General features: G+C 43.9%; 1 protein-coding gene across 8 annotated transcripts in view; it reads right to left on the bottom strand.

Moving 5' to 3' along the window:
- Nucleotides 1-18,157, bottom strand: part of MAGI1 (membrane associated guanylate kinase, WW and PDZ domain containing 1) — a 338,177-nt gene that overhangs the window by 55,825 nt on the left and 264,195 nt on the right. For 3 of the 8 annotated variants that reach the window (XM_066558206.1, XM_066558201.1, XM_066558207.1), the window contains exons 5-11: nucleotides 17,572-17,782; nucleotides 14,234-14,316; nucleotides 11,397-11,432; nucleotides 7,018-7,075; nucleotides 4,670-4,758; nucleotides 3,656-3,748; nucleotides 729-911 (exon numbers count right to left, since the gene is read on the bottom strand). In XM_066558206.1, coding sequence (XP_066414303.1) covers nucleotides 729-911; nucleotides 3,656-3,748; nucleotides 4,670-4,758; nucleotides 7,018-7,075; nucleotides 11,397-11,432; nucleotides 14,234-14,316; nucleotides 17,572-17,782 — 753 coding nt within the window. The remainder of the gene's footprint in view (nucleotides 1-728; nucleotides 912-3,655; nucleotides 3,749-4,669; nucleotides 4,759-7,017; nucleotides 7,076-11,396; nucleotides 11,433-14,233; nucleotides 14,317-17,571; nucleotides 17,783-18,157) is intronic. The other 5 variants (XM_066558202.1, XM_066558209.1, XM_066558208.1 and 2 more) reach the window with 3 other exon arrangements.

The raw sequence follows: 18,157 nt of genomic DNA, 5'->3' as shown, positions 1-18,157 counted from the left end.
GATAAAGTTACGAGTCATTTTATTAACACTGGGGCTGCAAAATAGGGATGCTAAGTGCTGTGATGCTCCAGCTGAAAGTGAGGAGTTGTGACCTCAGATGAAGCCCAAGAGAATTTCATAGAATCAAGGTGGAAAACTACCTCCAAGATCATTGAGTCAAACCATTAACCCAGCAACATTGTGCTCACCACTAAACCATAAACCATATTTCATATTTTGCAACTAAATTGTGGTGGACCTGATCTCCAGCAAAATGAATTTGCCCTTGGTGCCTCCACACAGGGAAGTTGCAGATTAGACTACTGCTCTGCCCATTCCTTGGGAGTAGCTTTGCAAAGAGGCAAGCAGCATGGCAGAGACACAAACACAAGGCGGTGCAGCCCTCCAAAAATCCATCACCCACAGCAGGGAGCAGGAACCCATAGCCTGATGTGGAACCCCACAACTGCTGGCTCCTCTCCTCAGATCAGTGTGGGGAGAGCAGGGGCTGGCAGTGTCCAGTTGGTATTTTGACACTGATATGGAATTCCAACACATGAAATGTCCTTTTCCAAGATTCTGGATATATTCCTCAATGTATTTCACTTCCTTGCTTACCAATAGGAAAGCTGAATGCCTTTCCCCAAGAAGGGGATGAAGACTACAGTCCTTTATGAACAGCACTTGAAACCAGCTGCAAAAACACAAACCAAAGTGCTCGTGGTGATTTTGATATAAAGCATCAGTACCTGTTTCCATTTTGCCATCCAGCGCCGCAGGACCATCAAGCACCAAACTTTTGATTTGGAGGAATTCATCTGGCTCATCTCCTCCAACGACGGTGAAGCCAAACCCCCTGCTGCTTTTCCTTAGCTTGGTGTGGATGAACTTCCCTTTCAACTCAGAAGGGTTTCGTGTAAAAAAAGGTTTTCCTGTGTAGGAAGTTTGGAAAAAAATCTATAAGCAGGCAGGCAAGAGTGTTTGATCTCTTTTTCCTCTGCCCCTCCCCACTGCAAGGAGTCCATGGACAAACACAGCAGTGTGCAGGGACAGGACTGCACTTCACTCCTGCAGCCTCTCATCTCATCACACTCAGCCTGTCTCCCTGGATCCAGGCATGCAGTAAAAGATGTGAACAAAACCTCAGCACTTGGCACTTTGTTAGCTGTGGTCGTGCTCACCAAAGCCCCAAGGCTACAAAAGGGAAAACATGCTGCTTTAAAGAGTGGAATGTGTTAAAGCTAGGGATGCTGGGCTGGATGTGTGTCTCATCTCTGTCCTGAGGTGGTTGTATCCATCCTGGGAAGGATGGGGCAGGGTTAGGAGGCCTCCTACTGGAGTCTGCAGTGAGAGTTTCTGCAGAGAGAAGCATCATTATGTTTTTCACCACTTGACTTTCTCCCAACCCACTGAACAAAAAGCAAGTTCTGAGCTCTGATAAGACACTGATACCCTTTAGCATAACCCCCAGCCCCACCATTGCTACTGCCCTGTGACCTCCACTGGAGAAAAGGGGAGGAGGCTGATGTTGTTCTTCAGACACTGTTTGAAGCCTTTTCCCTTTCTGCTCCTTACCTGTTGTGGAGGTTTGAATCAAAGAGCAGCCCAGGACCAGAGCAGCTGTGCTGGAGGGCTGGGAATGCTCTCTGGGAGCACAGTTAAGAGGGAAAGAGGTGCTCCATGGACAAAAGCACAACCTTGCAAGGCATGTTGCACAGGCTCAGCAAAGGGATCAGGGCTGCTGCACTTCACAGTGCCAACACTAAACACCTTTGCACTTTTAATTGTTTTTAACGCTTAGCCTGTGCCACTAAGCCCTCTGGTGACAACTCTGGGATCAGCAGTGGGTGTCACAGCCAGCAGAGCTGGCTCTCTTTCAAACACCTCGGCAGCATTGCTGTGGGCCTCTGCTCAGAAAGGAGACCTCGGGGGAGAGCGAGGGGATTTGAGATTTGTAAGCCTTTGACTGGGAGGAAAAAATGTATATTTGAAGATTATTCATGAGGAGGCAGTGTGAGGACTTGTAGTTTTCTGCCTTTGAAGGGTGGCAGAGGAACATGGAAATCCTGCACATCGTGGGCAGATGGTCTGCTCAGACCCCAGCCTGCAAAAAAAGCCCCGACTATCAAAGGACAACCCAGTGTCTCAGGTAACACACACAGCTGAGAGGCAGAGTGCAGCAGGGCTCATTTCTGGTTCAAAGGACAAGAAGAACAAGCAGAGCTTGCTGGTGTCTGCCCACAGACACAAGCTGAGCTTGCCCAGCAGCAGCAGGACAGCAGCACCACAGGCTACATCCCACCTACAGAACTCACATTTGAAATGAGTTTATCTACAAAACCCAGGCTGTGAGAGTGCTGCCAGGGGCACAGGGAGGGCTCCTTGTGCCCACGTCCCTGCCAGCAGTGCCATCAGGGGAAGAGATGGAAACCTCCAGGCATGGAAACTGCTGCAAATGGGGAGTGAGAGAAGAGGGAGCAGCACTGAGAAAGGAAGAGGAAGGAAAGAGGGGAGGAATCATCAGCAGATACCAGGGCACGTCATTCAGAGTGGTTAATGCTGAGACAGGTTAATGCCCTGCTCTAACACTGCTGCACAGCTTTGGTGGCTGAGTTGTTGGGTGATGTTGAGCTCCCAACATCAGCCCTGAGTGACAGCTCCTTTACATTGCCATGTGTGGATGCTTGGGCAGCCCTTGCTTCAGCCTGACTGTGGGAAAGGCAAAGGTGGCATCCACAGAGGCCTCCAGGAGGCAGATCAGCATTTCTGGGGCACTCTGATGACTCAGGTGCCGGCTGGTCAGGGTGCCAGCCTCAGACCTCCCATGTTTTTTTCCTTGTTACCAGGCTGGATTATTCTAATGTACTCTAATACCCCTTAGGACTGTGCTGGGGGATTTGGGTCCTGTGAAATTCCACAGCTGTTTTGGAAGGGCTGATCTTCAGCAGAGAGCACTTCCTGGCTTTTCCTGGCAGGAAAGGCTGCCTGGGACAGCAGCACTCCAGTCAGGTTTCCCTTCAGAGACCATGGGAGTACCTCCTGCTGCTCCCAGCTTTGTCAGGAAGGTGCATTCCAGCCAGATTCCCTCTCACCTTCCCCAGGCTCTGGCTCCTGCAGACCAGGGCAATGCCACTCACTTGCTATGCAATTCAGATGTAGTCAAAACTAAGCCTACTTACAACCACTTGTAACCAGAGAGCACTTTACTGCCACAGGTACAAGTGGAACTCCCTGCCCTTGCTGGTGACCTGACCTGGCAATGTTTCAGCTCATGCTGCAAATTAAGGAATGATTCATGTCCTGTCTGGTGAGTTATTTAAGGCAAACAACTGGTCTGTGACCACTGACACAATAAATGAGGCTGTAATAGCCCAGAGTACCTGTACAAAAGTACAACTTCTGAGTAAGCCCACTGTGTTTGAAAACTTGGAACACTACACAGAGAATAGCCACAATCCTCTTTTTGATGTGTGCATCAAATCTCATTCACCTCTTGCACTCAGCAACAAATGTAGTCTTGGAATAAACTAGTCTCAAAATCTGGGAATTCAGATAAGCAGGCACAGGGCCTGGTGTGTCACCAGTCCTGGAAATACTGCCCTTGTGGTGGCTGAGGGAATTCTCAGGAAAAAAAAACCTGGTTGCTCTTTTCCAACTGGTTTAACAAGGCTGTTACCTTGTACAGGTGCTTCCCGAGCTGCCTCTTGGTTGTTTGAAACATGGTTTGGAGCAGCAGGTGGAGGGAGAGATGGACACTCCTCTGTCCATTCTAGAGAGGGCAGAGAGGGAAATGTTACTGGTTTCACAACAGCACCCAGAGCTGCTGCATGTGCACACGCTGGGAGTGTGGGGGTCAAGCAGAGGAGAGGTGAGAAGCATGGCAAGAGAGAAAACAGAGTCACAGACAGAGGGAATACAATGAATGGGATGGCCAAAAACCAGTTCTGAAGGATCTCTATATCCAGGTCAACTGATCCATCTGCTGGAACATCCTATCTCACACTGAAACTTGGGATGTGATTTGCATCTAAGTGGACTTGACATGAAATTGAAATCTACTCCCTGTGCCACTCATGGCTTCTAAGTGGAAGAACAAACCCAAATGCCACAGGGCCCTCACTGCAGCTGGGCTGCATTTGAAGAAAAAAATTAAAAAGAAAGAAAAAAAAGGGACTGAGAGGGAGGAAAACAATTTTTTAAAAGTGTTTCAAAATAAGGAAATTACTTCAGATTTTAGAGCCTGACAACATACAAAGGTCTTGGTTTAAGAAATCTCTCATGCAGGGTTTATCTGGTGCATGTAAGAGCCCACTCCTCATCCCCTCTGACAGCCTGAGTCCCAGTGCAGACTGGAACAACACCAGCTACAGGGACTGACTTCATGGAGCAGACTGAAGAAGCAAATGTGTTTTAGCTGTCTCTGGGAAGTCTAGAAATGTTCCAGAAACAAAGGACATACAAAGGAAGGTCTCTCCTGTTTAACAAGATAGAAACCTTCTACACTTAAGTGATCCAGCTTAGATTTCCTCCTTTGCTGCATCTTCTGTGCAGGACAGACAGAGCCTTTGCCATGCACATCACTTTGCCTTTCCACCCTAAGGCCATGGAGGGAAGGACAAACACTGGCAGGATGTCAGGGAGGACATTCCCCCATGAACACCCCACCCACCACGCCCTCAAGGGTGCCAACCTTCTGGAGGCTGTTGCTGTTGTTCAAGCTGCTTCTTCCTCTTGGCTTCCAGGACTGGGTTTTCGTACTGTGTCTTCCGGTTGATGTGGCTGGAGATGGAAGAGAGCCATGAATTAGGGAATCCCTTTGTGCAACAGGCAGGAATGAGGGCCAGGCACTGGAACTCCTCTTTCTGAGGGAAGGAGTAAAATCCCAAACAAACCCAACATCAGTGGGTGTGGAACAAGGCTCATCCAAAAAGAGTATTTAGAAAAACAAGCAGATTCTGGTATTGATATGATGTCTCGAGTAGGGATGGGTAATTCCTTCAAATACATTAGTGATCTATCTGTGAAAAATGAGACTAAAGCAGGAAAGGCATGCTGTCTGATTGCATTTTAAAAGACAGGCCTGTATCATCCCTGCTTTAATCAGATTCCCAGAGGTGCAGTCATTTCCTGGCTCACCCAAGTTAAAACCAAAACAAAGCAAAACAAACCCCAACATCTGTCAGCAATCTGATCAATGCACACAGGGTGTCTTAAAAATACCTGCAGGGATGCAGGCTATGAGCTGGGCTCCAAATGGATCAAAATCTATCCAGAATCAGCCACCAGCAAATACTCCCAGTGGAAACCAGCATTTAGTGAAACTTCAGCTGTTTTCCTCAGGCAGCTTTTGAGCACTATGAGATGTTGAGAGTCAATATTTTGTACCAGTTCCAGGAAAAGAAAAAATAATCAGCCCAGTCCCATCACAGCACACAAGGCATGCACTCAACAGAGGATTCACCACCTTATGAAATCAAGTGAAGGACAGCAGCCACAGATGCTGGGGTGGCAGGGGCAGGGCTGGGACTCCCTGAATGGCTCATCAACTGCTCAAGAGCCATTTTCAGTAGAGATTTTGCTACAGCAGAGGAACAGGTAGACTTAAAAAAATATATTACCTTAAAGCCTATATTTGTATACAAAGCAAAGTTTACCATTAAGAGTAATAGCTATTATACTGTCTCTTATCCAGTATGGCTTTATAAAAAAACCCACATGAAAACCAACCATATTTTCTAGTAATTGTGACAGAAGCACTCCAGGGATTTACATTCAGAAATTTTTCTGTTAAAGATCAATATTAAATCACTAGAAAAATATTTAACTTACTAAATAAAAAACAAGTTAGTGAGGTCTATGTCACTGAAAGTGAGCTCTAACTCACTCACTGAAAAAGATTTCCCATTTCAAGATATCTTTGGAGAGCCAAGAAAAAATTATAACTATTTTAAAAATGATATAAACTTTTTCATGATACAATTGTCTCTCAATAAAAACTATTATGTAATAACAAAGTGCCTGATTTGAAGGGACAGAGACAAATGCTAAAATTACAACCATCATGCTAGCTTAGAGACAGCAAGTAAAATAAAATTATTGCCTCATTGAAGTTACTTTTTGATTTAATTCCATTAGTAAGGAGTGCCACAAAACTAACAGGCATGTGTATATAAAGTGACAGGACAATATCCTGTAAAGATCTCTTGGCATGGCATTTAATAGCTGAAAAATATTCTTGATGTCTTTGGTAAATAAATGTCAAGCCTTAATTACACAGTTTGCTAACCTTGTTTCCCTAGGCACAGATGGTAGGGTCAGAAATGAGCCAAAGCAGACAGAAACTGTATTCCATGTCTACTCTGAGGGCTATCATAAGCCATCCTACTAGACAGGAGTGTACACATAATTAAAAATTCATTTTATAGGGTCAGTGATGAAACAGAACTGGGATCTCTGGTTTCCCAAAGGAGCAATCTGACATGTCGATAAAGGAGAAGCTGCTCTAATTCCACAGAGAGTCCCATTAAACCTGTAATTCCATTCACAGTCACACAGCCTGATGGAAGAGCCTCTGCCATGGCTGTTTGGTCACACCATCTTCTCCAATCCTCCTTTTGAGCATCTTCTGACCCAGCTGGCTGGTGGATTGCTTTGCACACTCATTTTGTGAGCACAGGGCTGCACAAAGCCCACCAAACTCAGCTAAATGCACACTCACTAATGTTCTCTGGATAGAACATTATAATTTGTGAGGTGCTGGGGCTCCTCACATCCCAGCCCTGGATTGCTCCTGCCTTCTCTGAGCTTAACCCCTTCCCAGGGCACTCCTGTCTCCCCTGAGCCCACTCTGGGGTGGGTGGGGAATGGCCAGACAGGGCTGCCCTCTCCCAGACCCTGTGACATCCCCCAGCCTGTCATGGGCCAGGGTCTCCTCCTCCTGCTCCTCCTTGGTCTCAGGTGTCACCAGCAAAGCACAGGGTGGGTGCAGGGACCCCTCCTCCCCCCAGCAGCCCCACCAGAGCAGGCAGCAGCACTTACTCTACATAGTAGACACCATATACAGGATCTTCTATTTTCTCCCAACCAGCAGGCAACTCTGGAAATAGAAAAAGCATTACTGAAGCCTCCAAGGAAGGTTTCTTCTGACAGGCAGCTGCTCCTGCCCAACGTGCAAAACTCATCAGTAGATCAGGCCTTGCTTTGGGTACTTTTCAGAAGGATCACAGCCCCCTTTGGAGGGCTGGCACAACACCCCAGCCTGTGCCCCCTGTGCTGGGTCATCACTGGGAAATGCCCACACCAGTCAATGTTTGATTTGCTTTTTGCATTAAATGAGCAAATGCTCAATAAATATCCAGTCTGGGACTGCCTCAAGTGCCCCCTTGGTTCCCTCCACCATGGCCAGTGGCCCTGGAGGAAGCACTGCAGGGGAAATCAATGCAGGAAAGGCCGGGGGATTTCAGCACCAACCCATGAAGGTGGGTGAGACTATGGCAAAAAACTGTAGCACACTGACAGGGACCACTTCCACCTCCTGTACCAGGGCTGAGCCATTTATCCTCACCAGTGCAGAAAAGAGGAATTTTTTTACTCTTCATTGGGATTTGCAGTGCTCAGCCATGAGCCCAACACAAAACCAGGACAAGGTGGATTTAACATGTATGCCCACCCAGGAACCCACCCAGGAGGGGCTGGTACATGGGTGCATTTCATTGCACAACACTTCATGTAAGAACACACACTGCCACAGTCACATGGAACAGAGATTTCCTTCCTTTCATTACCATAATTGACAAAAAACTGTTCTGAAGATGAAATTAACATTTTTAACTGGATCTGCTTTTGTTCCTGTTGATTTTCTAGGCTGCAGATAGTACTTTAACTGTAGTTAGTGAATGCAATGCAATCACTTCAGCATCCAACAGGGTTATTAAAGCTGTATGTGTTACTTAAGGGCCTGATCCTTGTGCCACTCATTTAAACCTCCACCACACTATGGACTGTGCACATGTGGACCCACCATTCATTTAAATATAGAAAAAACCCAACACTGTTGGATAATACAAGTTCAAATAGCTCATGCAAAGTAATTTGTCAGAATTTAACATGAAATTTGTCAACACCGACAGTAATCTATGTTTGCTCATTATCAAATGCAGAGATTTATTTCCATTAATGGCATCAATTGCTGAGCCAATAGAATCAACAATGGCCCATTAATTAGAATAATGTTGCCATAAGGATAGAAATATCTCAAGACTGGAGAGGAACAGAATCTATACAAACACACATAGACTAATTACTCAAAGTTTATGTTTGTGTTCAGAATTGGCTGGAGATCAGATGAAATCAACTTTCACAGGTTTTGCTCCACATGTCCCTTAATTGCAGATAAAAGGTAGGTTTTCCATTCTTATCATTATTTTATCCTCATTGTGTTCAACATCTTTGGATTCCTTGAGACATAAGCCATTAAATGCAAGCCAATGCTAACTTCTGGGCATGAAAAAACTCCATGTTTTTATCAGCAGAGATTGAACACTTCAGAATTAGATATTCCTTTACACCCTGCAAGTTTATCTGAGAAAAGGTCAGAAAGCTAGAGGCCAATCTGGAAAGTGTTTTCACAAAGGGAACTCTCAGGTTTGCAGAGGAGTCCCAGAAGGTGAGAGCACCATGGGAATGGCTCCAAGAGTTTCACTGTGATTCAATTACAACCTAGCATGCAGTTGGGAAAATCACAAGCTGTTGTATCCATTTAGGTTGTTGACCGTGGTGAAGGTAGAATGGTAAAGAGACCAAGCTGGGGTGAAAGAAAAATAAAAAGTCAATGAGGGAAAGGAGAAGTGATGCACAAATGCCTTCGAATGAGTTCCAGCAGTTCTCATGCTAAATATCTTTTGTCTGTTTTGCACCGCTAAGTGCTTTTTTATTTTTAAAGTTTAGGCAAAAAAAAATTGTTTTCTTTCTCCTGCTCACAAAAGGTTTTGATAGTTAATTTCTTTTTTTTTCTTCCCATTTAAAGTATTTTCACAAAAGATCAGAATACCAGCACTTTACTAACCCCAAAAATGGCACTATGCCAAAATCTTTCCAGTTTACTATCTCTGCAGCTTTTTCAAAGGAACAAATCTCCATGTTTTCAGATATAACAATATACAAAACTGCAGCTTTTAACACATTTCTTGATGATTATGTAGATGCACTTTTTGACTCCTACAAGCTTCCAGAAGTCCTCTAAAGTAAAAGACAATATTCTCCATAGCCATGCTGCAGTCTAGTTTCTCAGCTGCTTTAAATTATTCATCTCCTTTCTTTATCTCTCCTGCCAAACTGAAGATGACCCAGAGCATTAGATCTTATCACAAATATGAGATTTCAAAAAGCATTTCGCATCATTAGGAGCCATAGTGAGCCACATGGTTTTTATTTTGGTACATCCATGCAGCACCAATGCAGTCTCAGAGCATGTATCAGTAGGTGGGTAAATTCAATGGACACCTATCTAATACCACAATTTTAAGCCTTGGATAAGCACATGGATATCCTGTTGAGATGCTCTAGTATCCTGCCCTACATACAGAGGGGCTGGATGGCTTCCTAAAAAATGACTTCTCTAGCCACCAGGTATTTCAGCTGCAGCCATGCACGACTGTGAAGGAGCTGTAGAGGAACTCAGCACACTCAGCTCTTACTGCTCCCTGTGAAGCCAGGAGGGTTGGTCCAAGCCATGTCAAATTCTGCTTTATAGGTTAAATTTTTGTGTCTGAAGAACAGCCCTCTGTTAAAATGCAGTGACCTATTACTCCACAGCTCATTGGAAAACAAGAAGTTGTGGAAATGCCTCAAGTCTTAATCTTCTGATATTTAGAATAGAAACTGTTGATAAGTTAAGGCACTAAATAGGCCTTGCCAACCAGTTTTTACTGACCTGAGTTACTATAACTATACTAAGTTTTCACGCCCTCTCCTTAATGTTGCTGTAACCAATTGAGTAATTTGGAAATGTCTTTCTTTACACTGCAACATTTGCACATCTCAACAGCATATTGATGGGCTGTGAGCTCAATAAAACGTATCTGCACTGAAACAAAGGGAAAATCTCATGATGTTGGAGCAGAACACTTGTGTATGTAAGCGCCTGCAGATTTGGGGTCAGGCTTATCAATGAATGAGTTTTCCTGCATCTATTTTTTTCAGCTCTGCTCTTGCACTAGTTCCTGAGAGCAGACTGAAAGAAGGGTAATTTCTGTTTAATACTGCCTCTAAATTTGCTTTTTTAAAACCTCCCTCTCATTTTAAGTCACTGGTTGTGAAGACCTTAGTGAGAACTCTTTGCAGATTGTTGATGTGCATCCACCTACTTCTGATGCTACTTGGTCTGCTGATGATCATTTGTGCAAACTGCACATAACACTCATGGACCACTAAAGAGACTGCATTCTTCTTTAAATTGTCATTTCTTTCAAATTGCTCTATGAGAAGTTAGGCATTTTATTCCAGGAATATTATTCAGAAGAACCATTCGTGGAGCAGTGTTCCAAGTCCACTGCTGGCTGCTGATGCCATATCCGTCACACAGAAGCAGGGAGCAGAATACACTTCCTTGCAAGTCATTACAGAAACCAGAGCTTAATTCTCTGGTAATACAATTCCTCCAGTATGCAGAACTATGAACTGTAACTACAGTCCTTTTAAAAAGCAATAATAGTCCTGGTGGAAATAAAATCCTATGCAACCTCTTCCTTCAGCTCTGCGAGTGCACTAGAGCATAGCTGAACAGAAATAACAACTACCTCTGCCATCAGTATAAACACAATGAGCACTGCTGAGATTAGATATCTAGACAGCATCCTTCACAAAGAGATGCAGCAAATAAAAGTGTACCACATCACTGAAAATCATCTGTTTATAAAATCACTGACTGAGGGAAAATTTTAAGCTGTTTCATTCACAAGCTCAGCTGAAGCATCCAATGTAATACTTAAACTTTCTGAATCACATTTAGCTTCTATTGTCTGGGAAATGTCTTGGGTCCCAGTGAAAAAGCATCATGAGCTACTTCATTTCATCTTTGGCATCTATGAGCTTTTTCCTGGAGCCAGAGATGCCAAAGGAAAAGATCCCAACTTCTGCAGAGTCCAGGAGGAAGCAGCTTCGAAACAACTTTGCAAGATTGGGGCTCTCTAGCTTTCTTCAAACTCTGAATCAATAAGAAAAGCACTACAGATCTGAAGCTAGGGAAAGATAAATGCTTTGTGTGCTGGGGAAGTTTTGCTGATAAATTATTCCTATTGAAATAAAAAAAAAAAACAAAACCTAAAGATGCAAAATGATACAAAGGAGAAAGTAAGTAATTAAAGGCTCAACACAGTGTAGTTGAAGTCAAATATCAAAATGAGAGATGGATGATTTACCTAGTTCACTGTCCAGTTCCTCCGTGTGCACCCCTTCTTCTCCAAGGGAAGAGCAGTAAATGAGACAGAAAAAATTAAAAGAAAATTTCAGATACCAGCCCCAAGCAAGAAATTCCCTAGAGCAAACAGCAGAACCAGCACTAATTTTCTACACACCAAGCCCAAGCTTCCCATTTAGCACGCTCCAGTGATCAGAATATTGATGGATCTGATGCAGATAATGAAAAAAGTGGTTCTTGCACTCTCAAAACACCTTCATCAATGGACTACTTCCATGTCATGGTTTGATATGGCAAAGTCATGAAATTGTGATGTTCTCACTGTAGTGAGGCTTTTCCCTCAGATCCTACAGTCCAACCTTTGCAATCTGTTCTACAGACACATGGATCTATCAGAAGGCCAGATCTGGATAGTAATGAAGGAATCTGAGAGGAAAACCTTGCACCTAAACAAGGAACTAATGTAGCAAGGTTTTCAAGAAAGCATCTAAATTTATGTGCGCACAAGGTCCAGCAGACTTCACCGTCCTACTCAGATGATTTAGATAGGCATGAAGCCTTGTTTAACTGGAGGCACAGACCCCCAGTCCAGATGCACTGGTGAGGCACAGACAGGAATGCACCAGTTTTAGCAGGGCACCTGGGACAAAGATCACATAATTTTTCAAAGACACAAAGCCATCAATATTCGCTGTTGCTCCATTTATCATTATCTGCTCCATATTCATAAGTTAACAGTGACACAGATGATTAAAGTATTGCTTGGCCTATAAATAATAATAATGCAGTCTGAAAATGAAAGATGGTGACAAAACCAGAACAAAGATGGTAAAAACAATCTTGGACCCAGTACAGCAAAGTTTAAGCCACATAAATGAATGACAGAAGCAAACAGAGGTTGTAGGGTTGAAACATCAGGACACCCAAAAAACTACTTCCATGATCTCTTTGCAAAATATTCTATCAAAGCAGTTGTTTTGGACCATTAGTGTGAAATACTAATTGCAATTTCCTTTGATAGCCTAAACAGTGGGAAACAAGTAAAAAAGGACACGTATCCTGATGAAACAAAAGCACAAGGCAACTAACTGCACCCAAACAAATCTGAAACAATATCTAATATTTATAAAATTTATAAAGAGGGTTGGATGAGCCTGGGAACTCACATGCACACACATACACCAAACAAAACAGAGGAGTCATCCCACTGACTCTTAAGGAATGACACACAACTTTGCCAAAAACCATCCAGCTTCTACGACAAAGCAAAACTAACCTAACTAACCTTCTCTCCTCCCTGTTTTTTAAAACATAATTATTCTTATGTGCTAAACAAGATTAGAGCAGCCAAGCAAAGCATTGCAGAGCACTACTGTAGCTATGAAGCAACTGGTTAAACTAGTGAATGTTAAAAATATCCATTAATGAGCAACTTGGTGAATGAAGTGAAGGGGTGTGTGGGAAGATGAAATTAGCTGATTTTAAGGAGCTGATAAACAAAGATGCCACTGCTCTCCAAAATGATGAACTCAATGAAATACAATAATACCAGCTGTATGTTTCTATTCCAAATTAAACAAATTATTCCAATGTTTGCTTTATAATTGCTAAGAGGACAAGAGAAAGACTTTCCCTTCTGCGAGGAGACTTCAAACTGTGTAACAGAGAAGCTCAGTCACCCTCTAAAGCCTTGTGGTGCTGGGTGCTCCTTGCCTGGCACATCCCTGTGGTTTGAGAGTATCCTGCACTGTGCTCTGGCAAGTTGGTGACCTGCTTCATCACAGCAGCCTAGACTGCAGAGGTAAATTCTCACACCCTGCAAAATCTCACAAGTGAAAGATAGGAGAGGGTGAAACACTACTACATGTGTAAAAACAGTTACCAGCAGTTCTGGAGACCAGAGTTGAACCTAACAGTGAAAAGGGATTGAGTTGATTCTTTTCTGAAATAAAATTGTGATTTTTATTAAGATGACTGACACCAGTAGGCGGTTCATTGTATTATGAAAACTGATTTCACAAGGACAGCACCAACACTGATGAAGGAAACCCACTTTTAAGAAGTGTCTACCATGACAGGCCTGTATTAACCAATTTCAATTCCATCACCTTTCTCGGTCAGTAGACCAAAATTCCTTCACAAGTTTTCCCAAATATTTAAGTTATTTTCATAACTCACTTTTTCTTCCAACATCTCATTAAGGAGGCCAGGAAGGGACCTCCTTTAACAGTCCTGCATTTGGCTGCTCTAAATAGGACAGTGGCTTGCATTTCCAACATCTCAAGGAATACCAAATCTCAGTGCAAATTTTCAGTGTCAGAATCCTACACTTTCAAATAGAACTCGTTTCAGCAATCACAACACTGCACAGACTGTCAGCATTTAACAGCACAAGTGAAGCAATTGAGTTATTTCTGCTCAAACAAGGAAACAGCAACATAACTCTCTCAATCCACTTGAAGCAGGTGGTTGAAGCGGAACACAGCGGAGCACGCAGAGACTCAGTCACTCCCTCCCACACAGAGATCCAAGAAGCAAACATGTCAGACAGCTTTGAGTCTTGTTCAGCATCAGTGGCTTTTCAAATGCCTTTGCAAAAACTTACTTGTAGCACCTCCTTGATTTTTATTAAATGATCTGGCACCTCAATGGCTGTTTTACCTTCACAGCGATTTTACAACATTATGGATATTGTCTCTTTGTACTTACTGAAAAATATTTTTTAAATTTTTGAAAGCCTTTCTGAATACTAGTTACTAGAAAGAGAGAAGGAAAAGGAAAAAAGTCACCTAGGAATGGACCAAACACAGTATTATGTCACTATTTTTCGTCTCTTACCATCATCTTCACATTCTTCTAGAGGCTTCTGCTGTTTGTTCAGGCACCGTGGATCTAGCCAAGATGTTGTTTTTGTGTTATGGCTGGAAACCAAAAATGGAAATACAACCTTTGTTAATAAAGCAGAGTTGAAGTATCCATGACATAAAAGTATATATCCTCTTTACTATTCAGCAGACCTGGAGACATACTTTTGATTCAAAGAAACAGCTCTACAATTGGATGTTGTGCAAACTAGTCGACCAAATCACAAGAACTTTGGCATTGAAAACACAAAGGTAACAAGTAAAAAATACAAATCAGCACTGCTGACAGGAAAGAGGCATGTGAATGCTGAAATATTATAATATTAATTTCCAAATTTTTTGCCTTTGGTGGCTTGTTTCTAATTCCCAGAGCTGTCTCTGAGGTAAAGGCAGGAGTTTCCCTTCCTCACTAAATTATTCAGTGAGCTTTGTTCCTACAAAAGACCTTTGACATGTCTAGAGTTGACCCAAGCATTAGTCAAAAATGGTTTTGACTGAAAACTTTATAATTACACAAATAAAAATGCTCTAAGCCTTTGATGGAAGTTGAGCAGCTTTACTTTCAACTCTTCCTTTCCACAAGTCCCCTGACAGCCTCACGATGCCAGTCCCAGTGGTGAAGGTTGCATAGTAAACAGGCTTAAAACACATTTTTCTAGAAGTTATTTTCTTCCATAATTTCATTTGCATAAGCAGACAATCTGATAATATAATGCCTCTTCTACAACCTGGTGTCATCTTAGACACAACCTGCAGTCCCTGAGGTATCACTTATCTAGCTTAGCCTCTAACACTGCTTAACAGTTTTAAGTTTCAATAGTGTAGTAATGCTATTTTCTTCTCCTTCAAAGTCTCAAAGAGTTTTACAAACTGAATTTTAGCCTCACAGCAGTCTCATGAGGGCTCTGTAATGAGGGCCATGATCCCTGAGGAACTAACAACCAACCAGAAAACTTGTATTGTACTGGAAGAAAAGGGGCCTGCCCTGCTCCCAGGATCTGAGTGAGTAAATAAAAGGTCTTTGTTTTACACATCCTACTACTCAGCCCTCCCAAGGCAGGATGAGCAAATGTGTTTAATCCTTATGTGTGCTTCAGAGCAATTGATCAGCACCCAGAAAACTGAATGGCAGAAATTCAGCAAGTCAGGAAAATTAACAAAAATAAAGCAGAGGGGCTTTTTGTACTTCCTAAGCAAAGGCTCACAACAGTGTAGTTTGCTGAGGCACAGAAAATTTAGCTAAACACCTTTCAGATCACACTCTCAGGTGGAAAGGATTGTGTTAGACCTGTAAGATGCACAGATAACAGGGGACTGGGAAAATGAAAATCCCAATTAAAGCACGAGAGAAACATATTTCAAGAACCAAATTGCTCCAGCTAGATCAGGATTGGTTATCTGACACACAGCCCTGGCCCCACTGGACCTGCACTGGTTTTGTTCAAGAAGCTCATGCTGCTCCCTTCACCACCCTGACTTGATATCCAGAGATCCACAGATGCTGGAACAGACATCTGAGCCAGCTTGGGTCCACACTGCTCATTAGTTCACTTTCTTAATCTGATACAAATCAAACTAAATGGTTTCTAAGCTCAGGGTGTCCTCAGAATTAATAGAACTGCAGTCATTCAGTGCTGCATCCACACCAACAGGTTCATGCACAAAATCAGCCCCATGGGAGCATCTCCTCAAACCGCCCTGCAGGGAGGGAGCAGGTGCTGCTACCAGAGCTTCACATCACACAGGCCTATCTCACAGGCTGTGTTTTCCCAACATACACATGATTCTCCTGACAAATTATGTAGAGGTGCTGCAGTCCTGCATTGTTCAGAGAGCACAGACACAGCAGCCATGGGGGTGGGTTTGGGGAAATCGATGGTGGCGGCAGCGGAATCCCGATGGAAGGACCTGTAAGGAAGGACAGCAGGGGCCCCTGTGGGGTCAAAAGGGGAGCAACTGACTGCTTGGCCAGCATTTACTGCCCATCATCTGTCCTCCTCCAAGGGGGAAAATGGCAGGCTGAACGGGCTATTAGGCTGTTCTCTATATAAAGGGCAGAGAGTACATGAAATAACGAGGCACCCTGAGGACACAGTGAGGGAAGAAAGCCGTGCTCAGGGTAATGTACTCCTCCTGGTTTCATCTGATGATAATTTGCATTCTGCCTTCTTCTGACCTTGTCTTACACTCAAGGACTGTTGGAGCCTCTTCAGGTAATTGAGAGTGCCCTGGAAAATGGCCTTTTTTAGAGCAGCCCTCTCCCAGCTGAAGAAGGACTGCTGTGGTGCCCTCAGTCACCCAGTTCCTCAGATATTCTGGCAATCTTCTCTCATGTGTTCCCTTGCCACTGCAGCCAGGGGAAAACCTGCTCTTGAACCTTCCCCATGCCCTGTCCAAAAGTCTCCTCTCCTGACGATGAGGCAGGACTGCTGCCCCCACAGCCCTGATCCAGTGTAACCCTCCACAGGAGACAGGGCTAATTAACAGAGGAAGTTCTTCTGCAGTAACTGGGCATTGGCTTCTGGTAGGGTTTCCACAACTGCATTAAACAGACCATCAAATCCAAAATCAATTCCTCAACCCCTCTTCTACTTGGCAGCTAAGGGCTTGAGTTTCAAAGGCTAATTGAGTGTTAATGTCTAGCTAAACTCTGTGCAAGACATCTCTTACACTAACAGCTCCTATTTTATAAGTTACTCCTACCTCAATAAATTTAGACAAGTATAATTTGAGACTATTATTTATGGCATGAAAAAAATCAATATCATCATAAAACTGCTGACAGCAATCAGCTCTTAGGCAAAGACTGCAGAGCTTGAGGTGTTCCAAACTTGCTGTGCCTACCCTGCACTGAGCTGTACCTTTTGCAAGCCACTGGAGAACATTAACACATTTGGCCCCTTTGCTGTGACAAGGGGACAACACACGAAGCCCATCGCTGTCTCTGCTGCACCAGACTGGAGGAATCCCCTCTGCTGCATTATGCACAGAATCAAGTCTCAGCCCTTCCAATTAGGAGCTTTCATTTCACCCATGAAAACAACTGGCCTGCATTTTATAAGTGTCCGTTGCTTTTGTAACTACCCTCATAAAACAAGCAATTCCCTCTGCCTTGAAACTCAGGAGTAATTTGGATGTTAATCCAATCAGGAAATGCAAACCCCCTTCAGAAGCAGTAAAGAGCTAACAGCTCTGCAACCTAACTGTATACACTAAATATTTCATACACACACAAAACACATCCATGGAGGTTCACTTTATGCCCAAAGAGAGGCGGAGAGATGGAATCAGAACAACAAAAATGTGCTTTACTCTATAAAATAGACTTCTCCGTTCTCCGTGTAGGCCATCTCCCAGTTTTCTGGCAGAGGACCTAGGTTATCCTCGGCAGCAGGAGGTAGGTACTGGGGGAGGCTCTGAGATGGGTCCGTGGTGGGGACGTGGGTGTGCCTCTCAATCGCGGACGCGGGCGCTGCCTCTCTCCCGATGCGCGCGCTGTGCTCGTCCTGGTCACCAGACTCTGCTGTGAACAAACACAGATACAAGTGACAATCAGTCCTCTCCTTCCCTGTTTGCTCCTCCAGGTTTATCCTGCCGGTTTTCCTCTCCTTGCCTTTAAATTCACGAGACGCAGCAGCAGATGGAGCGAGGGCAGAGCCCCGGCAGTCTCTGAGGCAGCAGGGGCGAGCTCTCTGTGCCCACACACCCTCTGCCAGCCAAACAAACCAGGAGCTGTGATGAGCTCCAGCAGGCCCTGCTGAGGTACCACATTCCTCCAAGCTGTCTGAAGCCAGGGCTCGCTGGTGTAGAGGAGTTCAGCGTGCTTTCAAGCAGGCTTACAGGTTCACCCCTGCAGTGCCAACTGTGGGACAGGATTAGGAGGATAAAATTTCTTGTT

This window comes from Molothrus aeneus, chromosome 12, assembly GCF_037042795.1.
Source record: "Molothrus aeneus isolate 106 chromosome 12, BPBGC_Maene_1.0, whole genome shotgun sequence".
Taxonomy (NCBI): domain Eukaryota; kingdom Metazoa; phylum Chordata; class Aves; order Passeriformes; family Icteridae; genus Molothrus; species Molothrus aeneus.
This window is presented reverse-complemented; position numbering and strand designations above follow the sequence as displayed.